At 33.4% G+C, this 21419-nt stretch overlaps 1 protein-coding gene across 3 annotated transcripts in view; it reads left to right on the forward strand.

Annotated features, from left to right (window-relative positions):
- ROBO2 (roundabout guidance receptor 2) overlaps window positions 1-21419 on the forward strand; it is a 589127-nt gene that overhangs the window by 456218 nt on the left and 111490 nt on the right. For all 3 annotated transcript variants that reach the window (XM_064580151.1, XM_045902670.3, XM_045902671.3), the window contains exon 7: window positions 4426-4437. In XM_064580151.1, coding sequence (XP_064436221.1) covers window positions 4426-4437 — 12 coding nt within the window. The remainder of the gene's footprint in view (window positions 1-4425; window positions 4438-21419) is intronic.

The following is a 21419-nucleotide window of genomic DNA, read 5'->3' on the forward strand; positions in this document are numbered from 1 at the left end:
AATTATTTTTTTATTTAATAAATAATAGCTAAGATTGTTTAAAAGTAAATCTTAAGAATAGGAAAGATTTATACTAATCTTTTATGTACCCACTGTTTTGAAGCATTTACTGCTTTTTAAATGCACAATTTTAAAGGTACTCTGTTTGCTGTTTAATAGTTTGCCAGTTTATACTAGGAGAGTACTAGTTTGAAATTCTTTATTTCAGTATCCAAAAGGTGATTAAAAAAAATAAAATAAAACCAACACTGCTCCCAAAGTGAAAAATGGATACAAATGATTTCCCACAATGAGAAAATCTGATTTAGAGAGTGATTTGTGACGTTCACTGGCCTTAAATAATTGAAATAGTCAGTGTCGCTCCTGTAATAACTTTCACTTTCTGAGTGTCATGCACTTTTTCATTCATGGAATAATGTTCATTTATAGACTCCCTAGAATTGCTAATAAGTGAAAGAAAGCATTACTTAGCCCTACAGTGAGGTAGAATGATTAACGGTCTTCCTGGTGTTGCATGTTGATCCACATGAGTAAATTATATAGCCCCAGGTACCAAGTGGTACCGTGTGGACATCTACACTTATTCTTGCCACATAGACATCACCCATGGCATCATTTCCACTCACAGGACTTCAAACAGAGATAGGCGAGCACATCTTCTGCTCAGTCTTTCCACCTTTCTTCCACCACCTTAACTGACGCCTCCTCTTGTCATCCTTTGTGAGGTCAGCTGCATGCTTTCAGCCCAGTCCCAGTTATATCTCACCCTGTGTAATCACACCTCCTACCCTTGTGCAGCTTTACTCCCAGAAGTTTTCATAAGATTGGTGAAAAGGTTTGGAGGAATTTGCATTGGTGAGAAAAGTGTCAGGGATTCTCATGTTGGTCCTCCCTCGGGGTCATCATTTTTTCTGATCTATGACATCAGCACCAAATCGTAAAACAAACAAGCAATAAAACCCAAAAAACAAAAACCTGTCTTTCTCCGGGTAACTCTTAGGAGACATGGCACTTTGGATAACTTGGAAAATATTGATGATTTCCACACTTCTCAATCGCTCCACTTTTATTCCACCAAATCCATTTTTTTTTTCCCATCAGGACATTCTAGCGTGAACTTAGATACAAAACAAATTTAGACAAAATCGGCATGCCAGTTGCTTAAAAACATTTTCATTCCTCATGAGTTAACAGATCATAAAAAGCTGTGATCATATACCAATCAAATATAGAGACTGATTGTATATTATCAAAATCCAATAGTCTTTGTAAGCCACATTACTACATTTAATCTACATTCTCTGTAGGTGATTATATATTTATATATATTTGTTTGCTAGGCAATCCTTTGGGAAAACAATTCACCTGACCAAATTTTCCCCAAAGCTTGTTTATTTGTTGTTTCTGAATTGAGTGGGGAAAAAAAAATAAACAACCCACCAAGAAATGTTCCATTTAAAAAATATTTGCTGACTAAACAAAAGGTCGAGAAAATGTGAGGAGTTGTTTGTTTATAGAAGCAGCAGGATTCTTTTTATACTTGAATGCTTGGATGAATGAGACGTGAAGTGGTCTGTTTGCTTTGAGATATTTCCCAGCTAATTGTTTTCATAATTTGTTGAAAGTTGCAGGTTTAACATTTCATTTAACAAAGCATGCTCCTCTCACATGGATGTTTCTAGCTAACTTAAAAAACTAATAGAGTTTTTTTGTTTTTAATAGGATTTTTTTTAAATCAGCAAACCTTAAATGGTCTCTCCCCTAATCTGTGTCCTGTAGATGGATTAGAGAGTTTAATCTGTGTGGTATGTATTTATTACTCATCTAAGACTGAAACCTCGAAAACAGGGTTAAAGAAAAAGAAAACCTCCATGATACAATAGAATGTGGAGTAAAATATTTAAAAATATTTTTTATCATTAGGAAAAGCAGTTGGAACTTCTCATGCTAAGAGGTTAACAGGAGAAAAAGCATATTATCTGTGACTTATTATTTTCTGTGCTCATTTTTCCATGCACATACATGAAATGTTTAGCCCTTCCCTGGATTGTTTTATTAGAACAGGGTCAACTGACCCAAGAGGCCACATCCATTTTCATCCATTTAATGCAGGGACACAGTTTAGTTTAATTTGCTGATTTTGAAAACATCCACCTGCTAGGTTTTTTCCAGATGAAATGTTGCTATGTAACAAAAACAAGAAGTTTAATTGGGATGTTTCTGCTAAAATTTTATCATGATGTTCAATTGGGGAAAAGAAAAAGGACTTTTATAGTCAAAATCTGAAACAGAGATTTACTCAGTTTTCCACTTTAAAATAAGGTGAAAATAGACTATAAAATTAAACTTAACAGCAAGTAACTCCCTTTGCTGACTTGACAAACATAAAATTAGAAAGAAACAATGCTAGACAACAACCAACCTCCTAGCATTTATATTCTAGTCAAATAATTCATGATCCAATAGAACGTTTTTAAATGGGTCCAAAATGAGTTAACACAAACTGCATATTTGTAAACACATTTTTTTCCCCGTTTTCAGTTCTTCAAATTGGCTTTGCGTAAATCAAGACTTCATTGGAAAAGCTATCTTGTTTTAGGGCAATAAAACCTTTTTTTAAATAAAATTACTCTAGACTAAGTGAGATAGAAATATGTTTTATTTTTTTAAGCCTGATTTTTTGCCATGGTTTCTTCTTTTTCTCTCTTTAATATCAATAGATTCAAAATGTCTTTTGGTTTCTACATGAAACATTATGTTGGGGATTCAGCCTGAGGTTGCACCTGAAAAATGCACATTCAAAACGAAAATACAAAGTTATTTTCCTACTGGACATTGATAAAATTAAGAGATATATCTTTTGAATGAGGCACAACGTTATGATGTTAGTCTGTTGTCTTGTTCTCAGTTGCTATTTTTATGTGCACCTTACCCCGAGAAAGGAAACAAACTGTGCATTGGGCAACTTTCTGATTTTCTTCCTCTTGCTATGTAGGACACACTAGAGGGTCACTAAACTAGAATTTTCATCCTGCTGCTATAATTGCTTTATTCTTCTTTGAATTCTCTTAATCTCCCCCTTTTAACTGTTAATAGCATCTCCTACAGAGACAACTCCGTATTGTTTCAGAGAATGCACAAAGCTAGTATCATGATGTATTGATTGAGGGAATGAATGCCTATAAATATGGTTTCAATGGCTATATTTATCTCATCATGTCCAATGAGACATCATAAGACAAAACTACCTAAATTCTAGAGTCACGTTATATATGCACTAGAGCTTTATCCACGGGGATATGGGTGAAACACTTGTTTGTTGTGTAAGTTTATATTTTGATTGTAAGAGTTCATAATAGTTCATATGCTACTAAATATATTTCCTCTTCATTTGAATAATGGCACCATATGTTTTATATTTGTCCATTGCTTTTATATAAAGTGGTTTATTATCTAAATTGATTTGACACTATTCTCTTTAAAGAAAGTATTATTAAGCCCATGTGTGTCTCTCACAATTGCTGTGCATTAATAACAGGGCCAGCCTGATTTTAGTGATTAAGTTATGGTATAATAAAAAAATAATAATTTGTTGAAGGAGCAGTTCGAAAGCCATTCTCAGTGTGAACAAGAATCAACTTGTCAGTCATTGTTTCCTGCCCTCTGTCAAAAAAAAAAAAGAAGGAAGGATGGAAGGAAAGGAAAGGAAAGGAAAGGAAAGGAAAGGAAAGGAAAGGAAAGGAAAGGAAAGGAAAGGAAAAAGAAAGGAAGGAAGGATGGAAGGAAGGAAGGAAGGAAGGAAGAGAAAGAAAGAAAAAGAAAAAAGCTTAACAGTAGTTAGGGAGCTACTCAGTTGAAATCTCTAAGGATGTTCCAACCTATTTGTTATATTTTCATCCACCCTGTCCATGGATGAAAAGTGATGTGATCTTAATACTGGCTGAAAAGCAGCGTCAGGGGCTTTTAGGTAGTCCTTGCGATGGTTCTGACTAACCATGCTTAAAATCCAATTGCTATTTAAATCAGACAGTGAAGACTTCTATTATTGACCTGACATTTGCTAGTCTATGACTTGGATAGTTATATTCATCAGGTTCTTAACTTTAGGGCAATACAGGCTGTTTAAAAAGATCTTTGAAAAAATAACTATAGTAAGTGATGACAATACGACTTTACATAAAATAGCTCTCAATTCGCATAGAGCTAATTCTGCAATGAAAATAATTATTTTCTTAGAATTATATTTATAACTTTCAGTTTTAGTCAAACTCAGACATCCTGTTCATACTTGAATTATAAGACTAGAGATCACTCTACTGTCCATACTTAAGTGTAACATTACACATCATGCATTCTGACAATTTTCTTTTTTTTTTTTTTTAATTTCTTCTTTATGTTCTCACCACACCATTGTAATGTCTACAGCTCGCCCTGTTGGTAAGTAGCCATCCTTCTATCCATTTAGCATGGCTTTGTACAATGCTTCATAACTCATGCATAGTAGGATTTGATAGAATGAAATATATTTATTCACCCATGTTAAAATATTACTTGTGGGACTCTCTTCCGTAAAAGTTGCTCCTGATCTATTCATCATTTTGATAAACCATTTTGTAGTGACCTATGGTATTAACAATGAATAGGTAATGAGTTTCATGGAAAATAATATATGAATGTTTAATACTATATAAACTGCTAATTTTTCTTAAAGAGAAAAATATAATAATTCATTTTTCCTGTGTATATATATAATAATCATTTATTAGTTATGCTTGATACTCATTAAGGTGAATGATTAGGAACTAAATTAAGAAGTTTGATTACTTGATGCACTTCTTTGATTTTAAACTGCTTCGAGTCCTTGCTTTGTAATGGCATTTTTAACTGCAGTATACTTATTTTCTGTTTTCCTATTTAAACAAAATTTGGTAGAATGCTTCAAGTTGTTCTAAGTAGATGCTTACACTAAGAGGAAAAGAGAAGGATGAGTTGTGTTCTTTGGCATGAAAAGTTGGTGGTTTTAATATACCTCATCTTTCATTTGGCTGTGCAAAATTGAAGTTAACTGTTTGCATTTGCAGTAATTTAAGTGGTAATTATTTGTAAACATTTGGAAAGTAAGATCTTTTCAAATCCATCGATTTAATAACCTTTCTCCATCTCTTTTAAAGTTTAGCTTAACCAACCAACAAAAGTGTTTAAATAAAATAAATCTTGGTAATTGTGTTATAAGTAAATGAACAGATGGATGCAAAAACGGACGGATGGATGAATGAATGAATTTACTATAGTGCTTCTTTAATATACCTAAAGATATTTTAATAAGTTATTTGATTTGACACAGTTTTATAAATGGTCCATTTTGAAAAAAATTTGAAGAAATCCATTTTGAAGAAAACTTCAAAATCTTTCTTAATACACTGGCTTGACATTGACATTTGATATGTATTGTTCCAAACTCAAAACATTTTTCTCCATTAGCTGAAACATTCACAAACTTTATTGTTATGTAGTATATTCTTGCATAGATAGCAAATATAGAAAATTTAGAACTTTGGTTTCCCCATCTGTTTCTGGTCTGCAATTTCTGAGCAGTACTTCCTTTGTTAATTGTTTAATATTCCTGATCGTAGGTCACTCTGTCTATAAAATGGAGAGAGTAGTATTGACTTATCAAAGCTGTTGTAGGGATGAAATAAGCTCAAGATTGATTATATATGTGAAAACACTTTGTATGCCAACAGTGGTTAACATATTCCTAATTTCTGAGACATGATATTATTTCATATTTTTATATTTTTGAAACACAGTTATGGCTTACAATTAATTTGAATGAAAAATGCAGGCTTTTTTTTTTTCTTTAAACACAATTATTAAATTGATCATGCTTTTTACAATTGGGGATGTTAGGAAATCGAGGAATTTTTAAGCCTTATTTTTTAGTATTTGTATGAATTCTTATTAATGATAACTTTACCTATCTGTGGTATGATATCTAAAATTAAGAAGTGAATAGGAAGCAATAAGATAACTTTGCAAGTTAACAGGAAAAATCACATTTAAATTTTAGATCTTTCTCTATAGAAACCTTATGCCGATAAACCATGACCACTTGACTTACGTTATCTCACAAGTTCCCAGAACAGAAAACGACATGTTAATAATTTCCAATACATTTAAAGCACAGAGATAATTAAAAAAAAGATATACATTGATTAGAAAATGTGATGTACAGGGAGCTTTGAGATGTACTTGTCACCTACAAGGCATTTCAAAGTTATTTCTGTTTTTATTCTTGTTTAAAATGATTTCTTAAATTCCCATTGGGCTGGAACTAAAGAATAGCTTCTTGACACATGGTATTTTACTCTGGGAAAGTCTGTCATTTCACAAATCCATCTCCAATGACTTATGACAATGTTCAGAAATATGAAGAACTATACTTTAAACTTGACAACTGCTATTAATTTTGGAAACTGAATGTTGGATATGCTTTTATTGGATCACCAAAGATGAGATGGATAATGAGGAAATTAGCTTGCTTTTTCTTTGCATAAGCTTTTTACATGAATTTTAATTCAGGAGCTATGGATATGCCAACTTTTTTTGTAAGGTCAGAAGGGTACAAGTCAAGTAAATCATAAATTAAATGGTCAAATAATAGAAAACTACATTAATATTAATATTTGTTAGTTGACTAAAACACAAGTTTTTCAACTTTGAAGCTCTTAGCAAAGTACATTAATATTAATATTTGTTAGTTGTTTGAAATGCAAGATTTTCAACTTTGAAGCTCTTAGCAATAGCATAAAGGGTATTCCACAAAGTAGAAATCACAGAAAAGTGAGAAAATTCAGCTTTGAAGTCCAATATAAATTAGGTAAAGAAATATGTACCAAATATCTAAAATTTAGAGAAAATTCAAGGGATAGTTCCTGTGTAAAGATTTTGAAAGAAAATTAGAAATCTATGCAAACTCCAGAATATTTATAGATTCAGAAATTAATAACTACATTCCATACAGGATTAAAAAAACAAACAAACAAACAAACAACTTGGTAGTCCATGTGGAAAGCCCATTTAGAAATCCTTATAAACCCCGAAACTGGGAGTTTTGTCTCAATGGATAATTCTTATGACCTTCATTTGAATTAAAGAATTGGCAACTCTATGCAATTTGCAGTTGGAATAAACACCTTCTGGTCTATTTTTGAGACTGTAGGAAAAACTCTTGACTTAGAGGATCCTCAGTGGGGGAAGTATCAGTGAAAGCAGACAATCACATACTTGCCAATGGAGAAAAGTATTCTCCAGATTTCACTTGCTCATTGGCAAAGTCAACATTTCAAAGAGTCCTTCAATGCAACTTCCATAATTTGGTTACCACAAAATTACCATGAAATTGAGACAAATGCCACTTTGATTATTAAAAGTCTGCCAGCCCTTCTCGTGGCTTTGACTTTTTACTATTCCGAAGGCATTCTTTGTATGAGAAGCAAAAGTACATGCTAGGACAGAGTTAACTAAGAATGTTGAAATATTCATTTATTTGGAAAACTCTTCCGATAAGTTCTGATAAGGGAACTGACAGAAGAAAATGGTCTAAATAGGAATAAATATCTTGCTTCCTATACCCATCTGTCTTATCTTCTCTTGGAAGCCTTTCCCAAGCTTAAAAATAAAAAAGAACATCTATTTTGGAGACGGGCAGCACATTTTTTCCTAGCAGCAACTCAAAACATGATGAGTAATTTGGAAGAGAACTGTCAAATCTACCAGCTGCCTTGCTAGTGAACTGAGGCCTGCTCCGTTTTGTATCATGTATACCATATGCTAAATGCTGACTGCCTCCAGTATGGAAGCTAAAAGCTGTGGGCATCAGGTGAAACTTGTTTAAAAAATCAAAAACAAACTGACAATACACAACTTTATGGAATCTTCTAAGTATTTCCTTATTTAGTGACTCAAAAGTATGTTTCCTTTTGATGGAAGAATATAATTGGCCACGCAAGAGTTTGTAGGTATTGAGAAATATGTATGTTTGAGACAAAATTCCCATTTTTTAATTATTGTTTTAAAGAAGTAGCCGCTGTTCTAAACAAAAATCTATAGGGACTTTGTTTATTTTTTCCAATCTTTTCACGGCTTAAACACAAAAATTAAACAGATCCTCATTTTAGAAAGTTCCGTTTTGAGCTGAAGTGTAGTGTTGTTTTAACATGCTCTAAAACACATTATTGAGACCACCAAGATGTCCAATAAAAAGTGAGTATTTGAAAAATTCATTCAAGGCAAATTATAAAGCAGACATTACTTACAGAATAACACAACTGATCTTTCTGACACCACCACCCTCGATCCCACCTTGAAATCTGGAAAATTTTATGTGCTGTATATAATTTAACTTAAGATTGGAAATATTCCAGGCTTTCTTTTTTTTAATCAGAAAACATGTAGGTATTATATATGAACCCTTTCATGTCAAGATCCACTTTCCTGCAAAAGGCGTCCTGAGTGTGTCTTGGAAGGAAACCTATACTTTTATTCCCTGCAGACTTTCTTCCTTGGACAAGCTGTTACCCCATGACCTGAGGCAATCATCTCCCTCCTACAAGCACTTAATGTTTCCTGCACCTGGCGCTAATTAGCTACCTTATGCAGAGTCCCATTTAATTTTTATTAAGCATCACGTTTTTCATTGCTCCATATGTTTTGATTAAATAGTAGGTTAAAAAAATGCATTCTGTTTTGTCTTGTACATTCCAACAGAGTTTCCATAATGTGAAACGTTTAAAATTTCTCGAGCTAATGCTAATTCTTAAAGTGAAAAACAAGTGCTAGCTACTTCTCATGCTTGGCTGGTTTTAGTCACCGACCTGATTCTTCTGCAAGGACCTGTGTGTTTGACAATGTCTGTTCATTGCCTCTAAAGTAGAGGATAAGTATAAAATTATTGAGTCATATTTTTTTTCTCTCAAACCTTGGTGAAAATGTTGGATTGTTTTAGAATTGGAATTGTACTGTAGTGAATTCTGAGGTTTATGGAATATCTTTGGCTGAGATTCCCTTTTACCATTTGAAGACCAATGTAGTCCTTTCTTCTAGAACCTTTCTGGATAATATCTTGGTCCTGATCACCCTGTATCTAATATCCCCAGGACACAAGCCCTTGAATCTGCAGATTCATGCTTTAATTTACTCTATTTCAAGAGTGTTTTCTTCTCTTTTATCTTTGACTATTTTTTTCTGTCTCACTTTTTCTGTCTCCCATGAGTAATGTTGGCTTTCCTTTGTCTTACTTCCATATTTATTAACTTCTGTATAATAATTTTGAAGTCATCATTTTTATTTCATATTGTCTGATTTCTTAATGCTTATATTATCTCCCTGACTTTTTCAATTGCAATTATCATTTTTTTGTTTCTAAAATATATTTTTAAAAATATATTTTATTTATTTAATTTTATTTTCTTTTTTCATCATTTCCTTGCTAACCTTAAATATAATAGTCTTCACCTCCAGTTGCCTTTGAGCTCTTTAATCCCGTTTTGAGGTTTTATTTATTTTTTTTAAGTTTGATTCTTTTTAAAAAGAGAGGCCCTGTGGTATGTAATTTCATTTAGACTGTGGACAACTATTTAGTTTAAAGTATTTCTGTGTTTCCTTGGGTAATTATTTGAAGATAAAAGATTCTTTTTCTTTTGTTAAGTAATTGATTATGTTCTTTCTGTCAATAATTAAACAATCAGTTAATGGGCAGCTTGTTTTATTTTATTTTACATAGATCCTGTTTTTAGACCCCACCTGATTATTAATCACTTAGTTAACTGCTGAAGATTAGGGTTTGCATTTTTGGAGAAGAGAAAATGGGAAGTACCAGGGTCATTCAGCAGCCTCTAGTGGACGTTATCTTGAGTAGTTTATCAAAAAAGATCTTATCTCTTCTCAGGATGCTGGTGACTCTGATGGTAAACAGCAGATCTCTTTAAATGAGAAACTGTCCATAGTCCACATGAAATGCCCTCTTCATCTTTCTTTTTTTTTAAAGATTTTTATTTATTTATTTATTTGAGACAGAGAGAATGAGAGACAGAGAGCACGAGAGGGAGGAGGGTCAGAGGGAGAAGCAGACTCCCCGCCGAGCAGGGAGCCTGATGCGGGACTCGATCCCGGGATTCCAGGATCATGACCTGAGCCGAAGGCAGTCGCTTAACCAACTGAGCCACCCAGGCACCCTATCTTTCTTCATAATCCCTGCTTCATCATAAAGATGGCTTTTAGATGTATTAGTTTTCTACTGCTGCCTAACAAATTACTACAAATTGAGCAACTTCATTAGCACCCAGTTATTAGGCCACAGTTCTATAGGTAAGAAGCCCCAACAGACTCATCTGAGTCCTTTTTCCTAGCACTTCACAGGCCAAAATCAAGGTTTTGCAGGCTGAGCTCTTTTCTGGAAACTCTCCAGAAGACTCCACTTCAAAATTCATTCAGTTTTGTTAGCAGAATTAAGTTCTTTGTGGCTATAGGATTAAGGTCCCATGTCCTTGTTAGCTGGCAGCAATGGGTCCCAGTTCACTTGTCAACCTTTGTACAAGGCCATCACAACCTTCAAATTCAGCAATGGTCTGTTGAATCTTTCATGTGCTTTGCTTTATATCTCTCTGACTTCCCATTCTGCTATCAGCTAGAGAAACTTTCCTGATGGAAATGTCTCATCTAATTAGGTTAGGCCCATCTGATTATTCTATCTTAAGGCCAACTGATTAGTAACCTTAATTACATTGGCAAAATTCCTTTTGTCATGAGACATAACATAATCATGGGAGTGTCTCCAGGAAGTGAAAGTTATGGAGGCCACCCTGCAATTGTGCCATTCACATTAGGCTTGGCTTTTCCTTTCCTTCAGTACCTTCTCCTCAACTTCTGCATTTTAACTGGTTTTCTACAGTCATATCTCATATTTCCCAAGTCTCCTTCTTGACTCTAATTTTTTTTTCTTCTTCTCATCAAAGGACCATGGGATGGGTTCTCACATTGTTGACAGGTAGTTTTTGTGAAATTGGCATTGATAGAGGATTGTGAATAGAGGCTAGTTGGTATTTACCATGCTTCCTCCCATTTTTTCCAGACTTGACTATGTTTGGCAGGACTACTTCACCATTTGTGGTTTTGGGCTATCGTAGTTTATCTATAATATTAATTTCTCTTGTAGTAAATAGAGGAAAGTGGAACAATAAGCCTTTACTCCATTATCTTAAACTAAGTATCAAAAATCTTAAATACTCATTGATTTTAGAGTTTATTAAAATAAGAATAAAATAAACACTAAATATGTTAACTTAGTAGTTAAAATTAAAGTACTATAAATATCAAACATCAAAATAATATAAATACTCTGGGCTGAAACAGTGTTAGGAGATTAGTATTAAGAGATTTCACTGGCTATTGCCAGAAAGAAATAGCAAGAATATTTTAATCATACCTTCTAAGATAGTCAACATTTTCATTTACATGTTATAGTAATTTGTAATTTGATAGAAAGAGATATCATGATATATATATATATGTGTGTGTGTGTGTGTATTTCTATGTACTATAAAATAGATGTGATGTGCATTACACCTAAAAATTATATGCATGACATTTGAATTATGACATTACTTATTTAAGCATATTAAATGTCACTCAAGGGAATAGCTCATAATTAGATTCATTAAAAATATATAAGCTACCAAGTTAAATTAAATTTTGAGTTAAAATATATCTGAATGCCTTTTAAAATCTCTTATGGCAAGCATTGCTTTCTAGATTTATTAGAGACATTATTTTCATCTGTTCTACAAAACTATTAACTCTTTGTTAGTAAATACATTGTTGTATTTATCTTTTTGCTGCCTCTAGGTCTAGCATAACACTTACATGGGGTAGGGGCAAGCCAAATGTTGGTGCAATTAATTGATACACACATATGCATACATAGGTAATACTTGCCTAGAAAATGTTTATGCAAGCAGCTTTAAATAGTGCTATAAAAAGATTAAACAACATTAATGGTAGCAGGCCAATCACATAGTCCCCATTCTGCTAGTAGGAGATAAAATACAACAAAAAGAAGGCACTAATGAGTTAGGATGGTGCCTTACTAAGCGTGTAATTAATGTTATTAAGAAACATTGCAGTTGCATATTAAAATTCCGTTAACTAAGCAGCCCTTCAGCATCAGTACATTTGTTTCTTGGTTGCAAGTTTTTTTTTTCTTTCTTTTTTTTTTTTTCTGATTGGCATCTTCATGCAATCTTTTTCTAAAAAAAATGAGATAATGGGATGTGATCAGCCTTCGTGGTTTAGCTGGAGTGCTGACATGACAGTTCTGGCAAGTTGACAGGTTAAGTGAGTGAAAATGAATGTCTTGTCTCACCATTTACTTGAAGAATCCCCTCCACAACCCCATACTTACAGCCCCTTCTATCCGCAATGCGGAAATGTCTAGTTTTCCCAGGTTAGGATCTAGACAGAATTTTTTTCACTACTCATTAAAGTATTCTCTTTCTGTTGGTGAAAAATGGGATCATTTAAAAATATAATGTAAATATTGCTTTATTTAATAATTCATTAGCTTTTAAGCTAATAGTTTGGGTTTTGTTTTTTGTTTTTTTGTTTTTGAGAATGAACAGTCTCTTAGAGAAAACAAAATTTTATTTTGTTTTCAGTATTTTAGTCGGTCAGGAATGCCAGTAGAAAAGTAAAACTCCTATTGATAATGGACAGAGTAATATAGGAAGATGTGCTTGACAATTCAGAATTTGTATAAAATTTGTCAGATTTTTCTAGGCATTCTCAATTTATAACTTTTTTAGAATTCAGACTGTCTATGACATTTGCATGTTGAGTCTCAGGATGATTTCCTATATTTAACAGGATTTCCTATACTTACCTACAATCAAAATGAAATCTATTTTAGCAAACTGGAATATAAGAAAGTTTAAAATTATCTTAAATATATCCAACTTAGTTACTTTAGAAATTAACTATCATGTTTATTGCAATGTAGAACTATTTAATACCATTAGAGGATTAAAATGGACTTGCTAAAGCCAATAAAGATTATTTACATGGAAAAAATTCATGGTTCCACCAACATAATCCTTCAGTTTAATAAACAGACTGATCTGACCAGCATGCATGCATGCATTTTTCCCTCTGTGAAGAACAAATTCCCACTTTCCCTTCCTTATCTACTTAATTTCAAAGGAACAATTCAACCTGTCTCTCTCTTTCTTTCTCTCTCTCCTCCTTTCTCCATGCTTTCCCCAATTGTTGGAGACAGACTGAGTTAAGTTATTGTCATAATGGTAGGACATCCTGTATTACAACCCTCATCATGAGGAATATAATTGTGTCATACTTGATTATTTTCATATGAGTTTCCTCTGTAACCAGCGAGTTCCAGGGACAGGGATCTTCGTACCCTCAGACACTAGCACAAAATAAAACCAGTAAATGTCTGCGGTTGGTTAAAGTGCCAACCAACATCTGAATTCATTTCTAGCATAAATTTTATTACTGTGATGTATTCCAGTGATGTGTTGTCTTTAAAAAACAATTAAGACCAAATAAATACAAATGGCTATGTGCATGTAGTTGTTTATTATAACACTGTTTTTATATGCTAGCCTACAAAATCCAAAAATTCAAGATATTTTGAGCCAAATGAATTTACTCTTTTCAAAGGCATTCTATGCACTCTCTATAATCATAGAAATGTTTCATTTTGATATTTGCATTGTTCCTCTTCAAGGAGGAGTATATTATGTGTGAATATAAATTTAAAAAAAATTATTTTCACCACGATTATCAAACACGCATACTTGTGTGTGTGTGTCACACTTACTACTAAAACTCAGTACTTTTGATACTCCTTGGAATTGCTTACTGTATATGTCAATTTAGAAGGCCACTTACATTATTTTATAGTCACACTGTATAATTCATTTGACTAACTCCATGGCTTTATTTGATCTTCAGATTTTGAATAATCATGTGTTACTTTTAGAGTTCTAGCTATTATATGAACCCTCAAAAAGTAGTCTTCCCACAATCAATAAATTCCATAAAAGTAGTTCTAAAATAGCTACATAATTGCAACATGTCTTTATTCATACAAGATTGAATGCATTTGTATATGTGAGATGTTTCATGGGTAGAGTAGAAAGCAAAGTCTAAATAGATGAAGAATATAAGAATTGTGATTCTTTGTAGCCATTCTATTGCCCTTGAACATTTACTTTTCTTTTCATATTTATGAAAGCAGTATTTCATTTAGTATTTTTATTTTTTCACACTGACATTAAGGAAGCAAATGTAGGGATAAATTTATATGTATTTATATTTATAAAGAGATACTAGATTAATGAAGAAGCATATATAGAGATAATTACTAGATTATTGTTGAAAGGAAAGCTATAGATTTTGGAATTTTACCATGAAATTTTTAATATTAGCTAGAAGTAAGGTAGTGGCTGAGAAAGAAGGCATAAGCACTCAAATGGAAGAGTTATTGCCATGAACTCAATAAGAAAGAGGTTAACTGGAAAGGTAGGTAATTTAGCAATTTGATTACTTGTATTCCTTGAGAATAATGACAAATGAATAAAATGTGATTAAACAGACTTTATAAAAGTGATTATTTTAAATCCTATATCCCTGAATTGTTTTCCTTTATAAATGCACTGCTTCCTCTGAGATGAATTATGTGTTAATAAACTTCAAATCAAATATTTTATGACATTATGCATTTCCAATATTATTAACAGAAATTCTTTTGAAGTCAAATGAAGTGCCAAATAGTAAAAATTAAATAGAATTAAGTAAGTTGAAGAAACAATCATTTATCAATTAGAAGTTAGTCTGTTCTGATGATAAACTAAGTAAACATTCATCTCTTAATCCCACTCTATATTGCATTTTAATGAAATGACTTCTCACTGTGTTTATTGTTGGTGGGGGTAAGCCTATTAACTAAATCTTTTCAGGAAAATATAGAATTGGTTGTTACACAATTCCTCTATTTTTCTGTACTGTTGTTGTCACTCTGGGATGGTGGCTACTCATTTGTAGTCTTTGTGTCATAAATTTCCAATATGGTACAGGGGCAATCTCTACAGAAGGACATATCAGAATCAGTTGGGAGATTATTTTCAACAACGTATTTTCTTTGGCATCCCTCCACCCAAATTACTACATTAGTGAGTCACTATCTCTGGTGGGAATGTGTCATATCCTTCCAGTATGATAAAATGGAAAAAAAATTGAGTATTTTCTTTAGATCAAGAACTTTTTGTTTTTAGTATCCTATTTCAAGACATTTATTTAGCGTTCACTACATGGGACTTTTTCAGGCCAAATAAAGATTCCATTTCAATGCAAAATGGTAGCCCCCCATTCCAGTAAGAGATTACAACTGAACTGAGGAAGCAAGACACCCAGGCAGGAGGAAGAATAGAAACAAAAGGCAATGCAAGCAAGAACAGGTATCTTAAAGTGGAAAGAACACAAAAAAAGTAGAACATAGAGTGCGCTCAGGTTAATCATTGTCAACAAGTTGGATCAAAGAATAATAGATAATGAGATGGGTGAACCTCGGGAACAAGCCAATACACATGCAAGTGGTTAAAAGTAGACTGTTCTGCTGAAATACCCAAGCTGGTCTGGGGACAAGTGAGTGTCAGGATGGTAAAATCTCAGGCCAGTGTAGCAGAATGCTACACTGAGGGGAACAATTTGCAAGCATTGCAAGGGCAAGCTATAAGAAAAGTACTGTAGGTTTTTGAATAAAGAATGACTTGAAATGAGTATACTTGAGAAAGGTTGTACTTTTCAGTAGCACAGAAAGAGCAAGATCATAGGTTTTATGCTACTTTAATAATCAAAGCAATTATTCAGGAAAAACATAATGTTATGATTTTAACATCCTTGTACCATATCGGAAATCATAGCGTATGATTCTTATCCTTCTGTGTGGTACTAGAGATGGCGAATTTTAGTCAGATCATGGTTTGAAGTCAACTGAATTAATCTAAAAGCTCAATGTTTAAGAGGTCCAACTATGGCATTAGATGGACCATAAGTCAAACCTGTCCTCCGACCTAGTGCTTTTAATCTTTAAAAACCTATGTGCCCTTTATAAGATTTAGTTTGATGATCTTCATATGATAATGGTAGTAGTTCATACATAGAGTTCTGTGAGTATTAAATGAGATAATGCCTGTGAATGGTTTAACACACTGCCTGGCTTTAAATGAACACACAATTAATGTTAATTATTGTCCTTGTATTAAGCAATTGTGACTCAGCAAATCTTTAACAGAAACATATGATAAATGAGTGTGCTTTTCAAATAGGCTTATAGAATATTTTAGAATGTAACAAGCAAAAATGTTAAATAGCAAAAAAAATATTTTCTACTGGCTTAAGATATAAAGTTCAAAATGTTTATTACAGAATAAGAAGCTTACTTACTCAGGCAACAATTATACCCAAAGAAAGCTCAGCCGACTGTGCCTGTAACCATCCTGTCACATATTAATATATGCAACTGCTGCATGACTATCTCCATGTTCACATCTGCCATAGAAAGTCATATTTTGCTGTAAAAACAACTCGGAACATGATGGGATTAACCTTTAGGTCTCCCCAGCCCCTCATCTCCAAGCCCACCTCACGCATGGCCTGTGCCTCCTACTCATGTTCAGCCATCTGATTTCCATAACACCCACTCACTTCCACCAGCGGGAATTAGCAAAACAGAGCTGTAGCCTGACTTTGATGGAAGCCAGCTTGGGCTAAATGCAGTATCAAAGCATAATTTAGCAGAAATCAAATCTGATTTACTGTGCATTGTATTTAAATTCTCAAAAATGCCGTTTCATGTGAACAATACCAGACCTCTAATCTCAATTGACCTTTTTATATTTGGGTCTACTTCTCTGGAAATCACACAATCCGCTCTTCTTATAAAGCTACTGTTTTTCAGTTGGAAGTATCCATCGAACACTGAATTGTACCACTGTTTTCTTCATCTCATTTCCTGTGATAGCTGTAACAATAAGGTATAATCACTTAACAGATTAAGCAACTCTGTTATTATATCACAACTACAAAAGATTTGTCTACCGCTTTTGGATTTTAGAGAGGATATGAATATGTATTTTATAGTCTTCTCTCTTAGAAAATATGTAAGAGAATTGCCATTTCTATCACTAGCATATTCTTCTGGAGTTTATACCTCAACCTCTTTAATGCACATTGGGTTTAAACGTGTGTTTGAAATTGTCATCTTGAGGACCCAATCATGTTTTTTTTTTATGTTTAATGAGAGCCATCATAGAAAATCCATTTTATGTAGAGCACAATTTGTGCTACCTTGCTGTATTGATAAAATGCCACCTCTCTGCCTACTCCCTCCCATCGGTGCCATCAGCCAAGTACTGTCTTTTCAAACCATTTTCACTGCCACCTGGCAGAAATACTGAAAATGTGAAATGTTAGCAGAAGAATTATTGATGCAGTTTTTCATTTTAAAACCTCAAAAATAAATTCCTTCAGCTGATAGGCCTTCACAGGAGATTGCAATATAGATCTTGAGCAGAGAGAGTCTACAGAAGTAAAAGTGATTGATGCAATTTGCTTTGGTGGCCCAACGTTAAGTGACAATAGGAAAGGATGTACATTTTCAGACACTTAAATACTCTTAAATTTTTTTGCTTAGCTTTAATATCTGTATTTTGTTTGTTTAATTTTAAAAATAATAAGGTGAATCCCATTCCAGTGAGAGCAGTGTGGCTTAGGTTCTGATGACAAGAAACTATCTGGAACTTTAGAAATAGGGTGTATTTATAATAACTTGGAATAAAAATACAACATAAATAAAAGTCATACGAAAGAATTCTTCATAGTATGAATAACACAAATGCTGATAGTTATTTTATTAGGGTTTTTTTTTTTTAAATTCAGTATTGGATAAAAACTCAAAAATTATGATTTCCTGGTCTTCATAGGTCATATCAGTATTAGTAAATGTTACATTATAATATTACAGAATTTCTTTGTCCTTTAAGAATTCTCATGAAGTGTTCTCTTAAGGTGCTACTATGACTAACAATTCTCAACTGGATTTTCTGCCTGACTTGCTAAGATTTTCCCGCCTCGCATCTGTCCTTTCTTTTTTAGAAAAAGCATTCTTTCTAAAACATAAATCTTACTACATCTTTCTTGCATAAACGTCTTCGAACAGATCTCCGTCGCTTTCAGGGCAAAATTTAAGTTCTTTTAGCATAAATTATCTGGCCCTATTTATATCACTTCTGCATCTCTGATTTTATTCTTAAGACCATTTACACTCCCCTAACACACCCAGCTCCCCAAGTCTCTGCCTTATGTCTGCTTCTCTCTTTCCAAGTGACCTTACTCCTCTTCGTCCAGTGAACTCTTGCTTGTGCTTTAAAACACAACTCAACCATGGCCCTGTCTGGCATCTTGCCTCTTTTTTCTTCATCACCCAGTCTATTTGCTGCTCTTCCAGCCTTTCTCACCCAGTGCCCTCTGCTTTTTGTATTATTATACAAATCAAACTCTGTTCCGTTTGTGTTTATTTACTTATTTACTTGGAAGTATTGGCCAATTTTTTATTTGGCTTTCCATCCCCTCTACCCAACAGAATGTCTCATAATTTGTAGTCAATCAGTGCATTTTGAATGAATAAATGAATGAATCATATCTTTTCAGAAAAGTGGAGAGATAATTGTGGTCATTTGCCAGTCCTTTTTTTTTTTGGTGGGGGGGTATGTTTTCGCAGCTGGTTAAAATTGTAGGATCTAGATTCCAAAAGCATTTTGCAAAATCACTTATCTACTAAGAAGTTCTTAAAATCTTAAAATATTAAATACAAGGTGGTATGTGATTATAATTAAAGTATAGATGTTAATTTTACTGAAGTAGATGGGTAGACAGATACAGGGTAAGCATAATATACTTAAGACTATAAAATATATTTTCATTCTTTTCATTTGATGTTTTATTTGGTGACTTCAATCATGTGTATTCTCAACTATTACATTTTAAAAATGAATTATATAAAGAAGGACTTCATAGCACAAACGGGGCTCTAAGATTTTACTAACCAGTATGTGAGCCAATTTAAATTCTTTCTAGTCCAAAGCAGTACAAATGAACAAATAAGCTGAATGTGTGACTTTTATCAGACTGTTAAATGATTTTTTTTTTAATTTTTGATAATGAGGTATAAGCTAAGTTACTCTGGCTTAGTATCCATATTGGCACTGAACTTGTCTTTCATAGGATTACTAAGAAGTGGGAACTGTATTTGATCTTTAAATTTTGCTTAATACGTATTATTTTTCTTGGATATTGGAGATAATAGAGACCAATCTTAAGTCTTTTTTGGTATAAATAATCCAGTGGTTTCATATCTTCCCTGAAAAATGGACATTGCAGTGTTATAGAGTTGTCTCTGAAGTAATTTTGTAACATTGATTTAATCTATCATTCCTATTAGAACACATGGAACAAAAATCAGTATCTGTCTGCTGATTCAGTGAAATTGTGTAGAAATAACAAGAAGATTGTAAGAAGCAAGTAATCTCCTGAAAATGCAAGGCAACATAAACCACATTCTGTCCAAATAGATCCATAAATCTGGGTTCTCCATACTGTTAGACTGGGTCTACTATTATCTATAGTTATAGAAGAACATTTCACATAGTAGATTTATCCCTGCTGTCCCTGGGGTATGTGTTGAATGGGTTGAGTTAGGAGGCAGTATAATAGAACACCAAAAACTAAGCCACTACAACTCTCAGTGAAAAAAAAAAAAAAAAAAAAAATCTGCTGCTGTTTCTACACTAGCATTCTTATAAGAATGAGTCCTTGGTTGTATGTTTGAGGCTACCCTACATTTACTTTGTTCTTGGACCTGCTCTTTTGTATTCCTGAGGGGCTGAAAGAATTCTGGGTAAAGACTTCAACTGAACGTCATTTATTGTTCTAATTCTTTAGAGTTCAAATTTTAGGATGGCTGCCATGGACAGCAGGTTTTAAAAATTAGAGTTGATTTAAAAATTTTTTTTCATCCTCCATTTTCTAGCATAAGCAACGATTTAAAGTGTAAACAGATGAGAGAAAAGTCATGGAATAAACATGCTGTTTTCTTGTCAATGGAAGTGGGTTTCCGTATGGAGAAGATGTCCTTGTGAAAACTTCCAGTTATACTGTCTACTGTCTTTCACTTGGCTCCCAATTGAAACTTGAACTTTCTCAGGATTTTTTACCCCCCATCCCTTTAGTTTCTTTTCTATTGGAGTTACTCACGCCTAGGTCTCATTTTCTTTGCCTACATCATTCCCCTCGTCTTCCAACCAGAGTTCCTACTTTTATTGACTGATCTGCCTCCCTCACAGTCCATACTATATTTGTTAAAGGGTTAAGGCATCTAACGATTTTGCTTTGCATCTGTCATTTCTTGGATTAAAAAGAGCCTGAACAAAATCCCCACTTTGGCTTCTCAGGAGTTTCTTAGGCTACATCCATATCTATGTTTTTCAGCCAATGATGTTTACACAACTGAGACCCTTCATTTCTGCCAGAATACACATTGTACACTGGATGTGTTCTTGCTTCTTGCACTTTGCTCAGTAAGCTCCTTGCTTGGAATGTGTTCATTTCTCCACTTAATCTAAATGTTGCCCTTTCCTCAAAGTCCCCATAATGTGTATTTTCTGCATAGAGCCTTTCACAGCTGCCATAACACAAAGGGATCCTTTTCTCCTGAAGTCCTGTCACATTTCTTATATGTACTAGGATTTAAATGCTCCTATGCTGTGCTCTGAAAGCATGTCTATCATTGAACTTAGCATAGTCTTAGATAATTGTTTTACCTTGCTTTTGCTGTTGTCATCATCATGTTTTGTGTTTCCCGTTAGGTTGTGAGTTCCTTGAAGACTGAAGGATAGATATTTTTTTTATCTCTGTATCCTTGTGTCCAGTAGGGGAACATAGCAATTGTCTGACTAATGCTTATTTATCTAAATGAAAAGAATTAAGTAGAATCAACCACTTTCAAACATGTCATTATATCGTTAGTTATCTTTGTATGTAATTCCCAGTTCTTTAATTCTTTGATGTCTTCAACACTTTAACTCGTCAGTTCTAGAATATAAGCACTTTGAGGATAAGGATCATATTCTAAGGCTTCTGGTATCTCTGCGTGTAGAACAATGTCTTATAAATATTACAGGAATGGTCAATATCTGTGAATAGACTAATTTCAGAGGAAGGAGATACTTGTGTAATGAAGTGATTCTTTTTTACCTTTATTCAAATCACAAAACCAAATTGAGAAA

Source organism: Mirounga angustirostris, unplaced genomic scaffold, assembly GCF_029215605.1.
Source record: "Mirounga angustirostris isolate CCGP_5_RB_7025 unplaced genomic scaffold, mMirAng1.0.hap1 SCAF_1, whole genome shotgun sequence".
NCBI classification, from domain to species: domain Eukaryota; kingdom Metazoa; phylum Chordata; class Mammalia; order Carnivora; family Phocidae; genus Mirounga; species Mirounga angustirostris.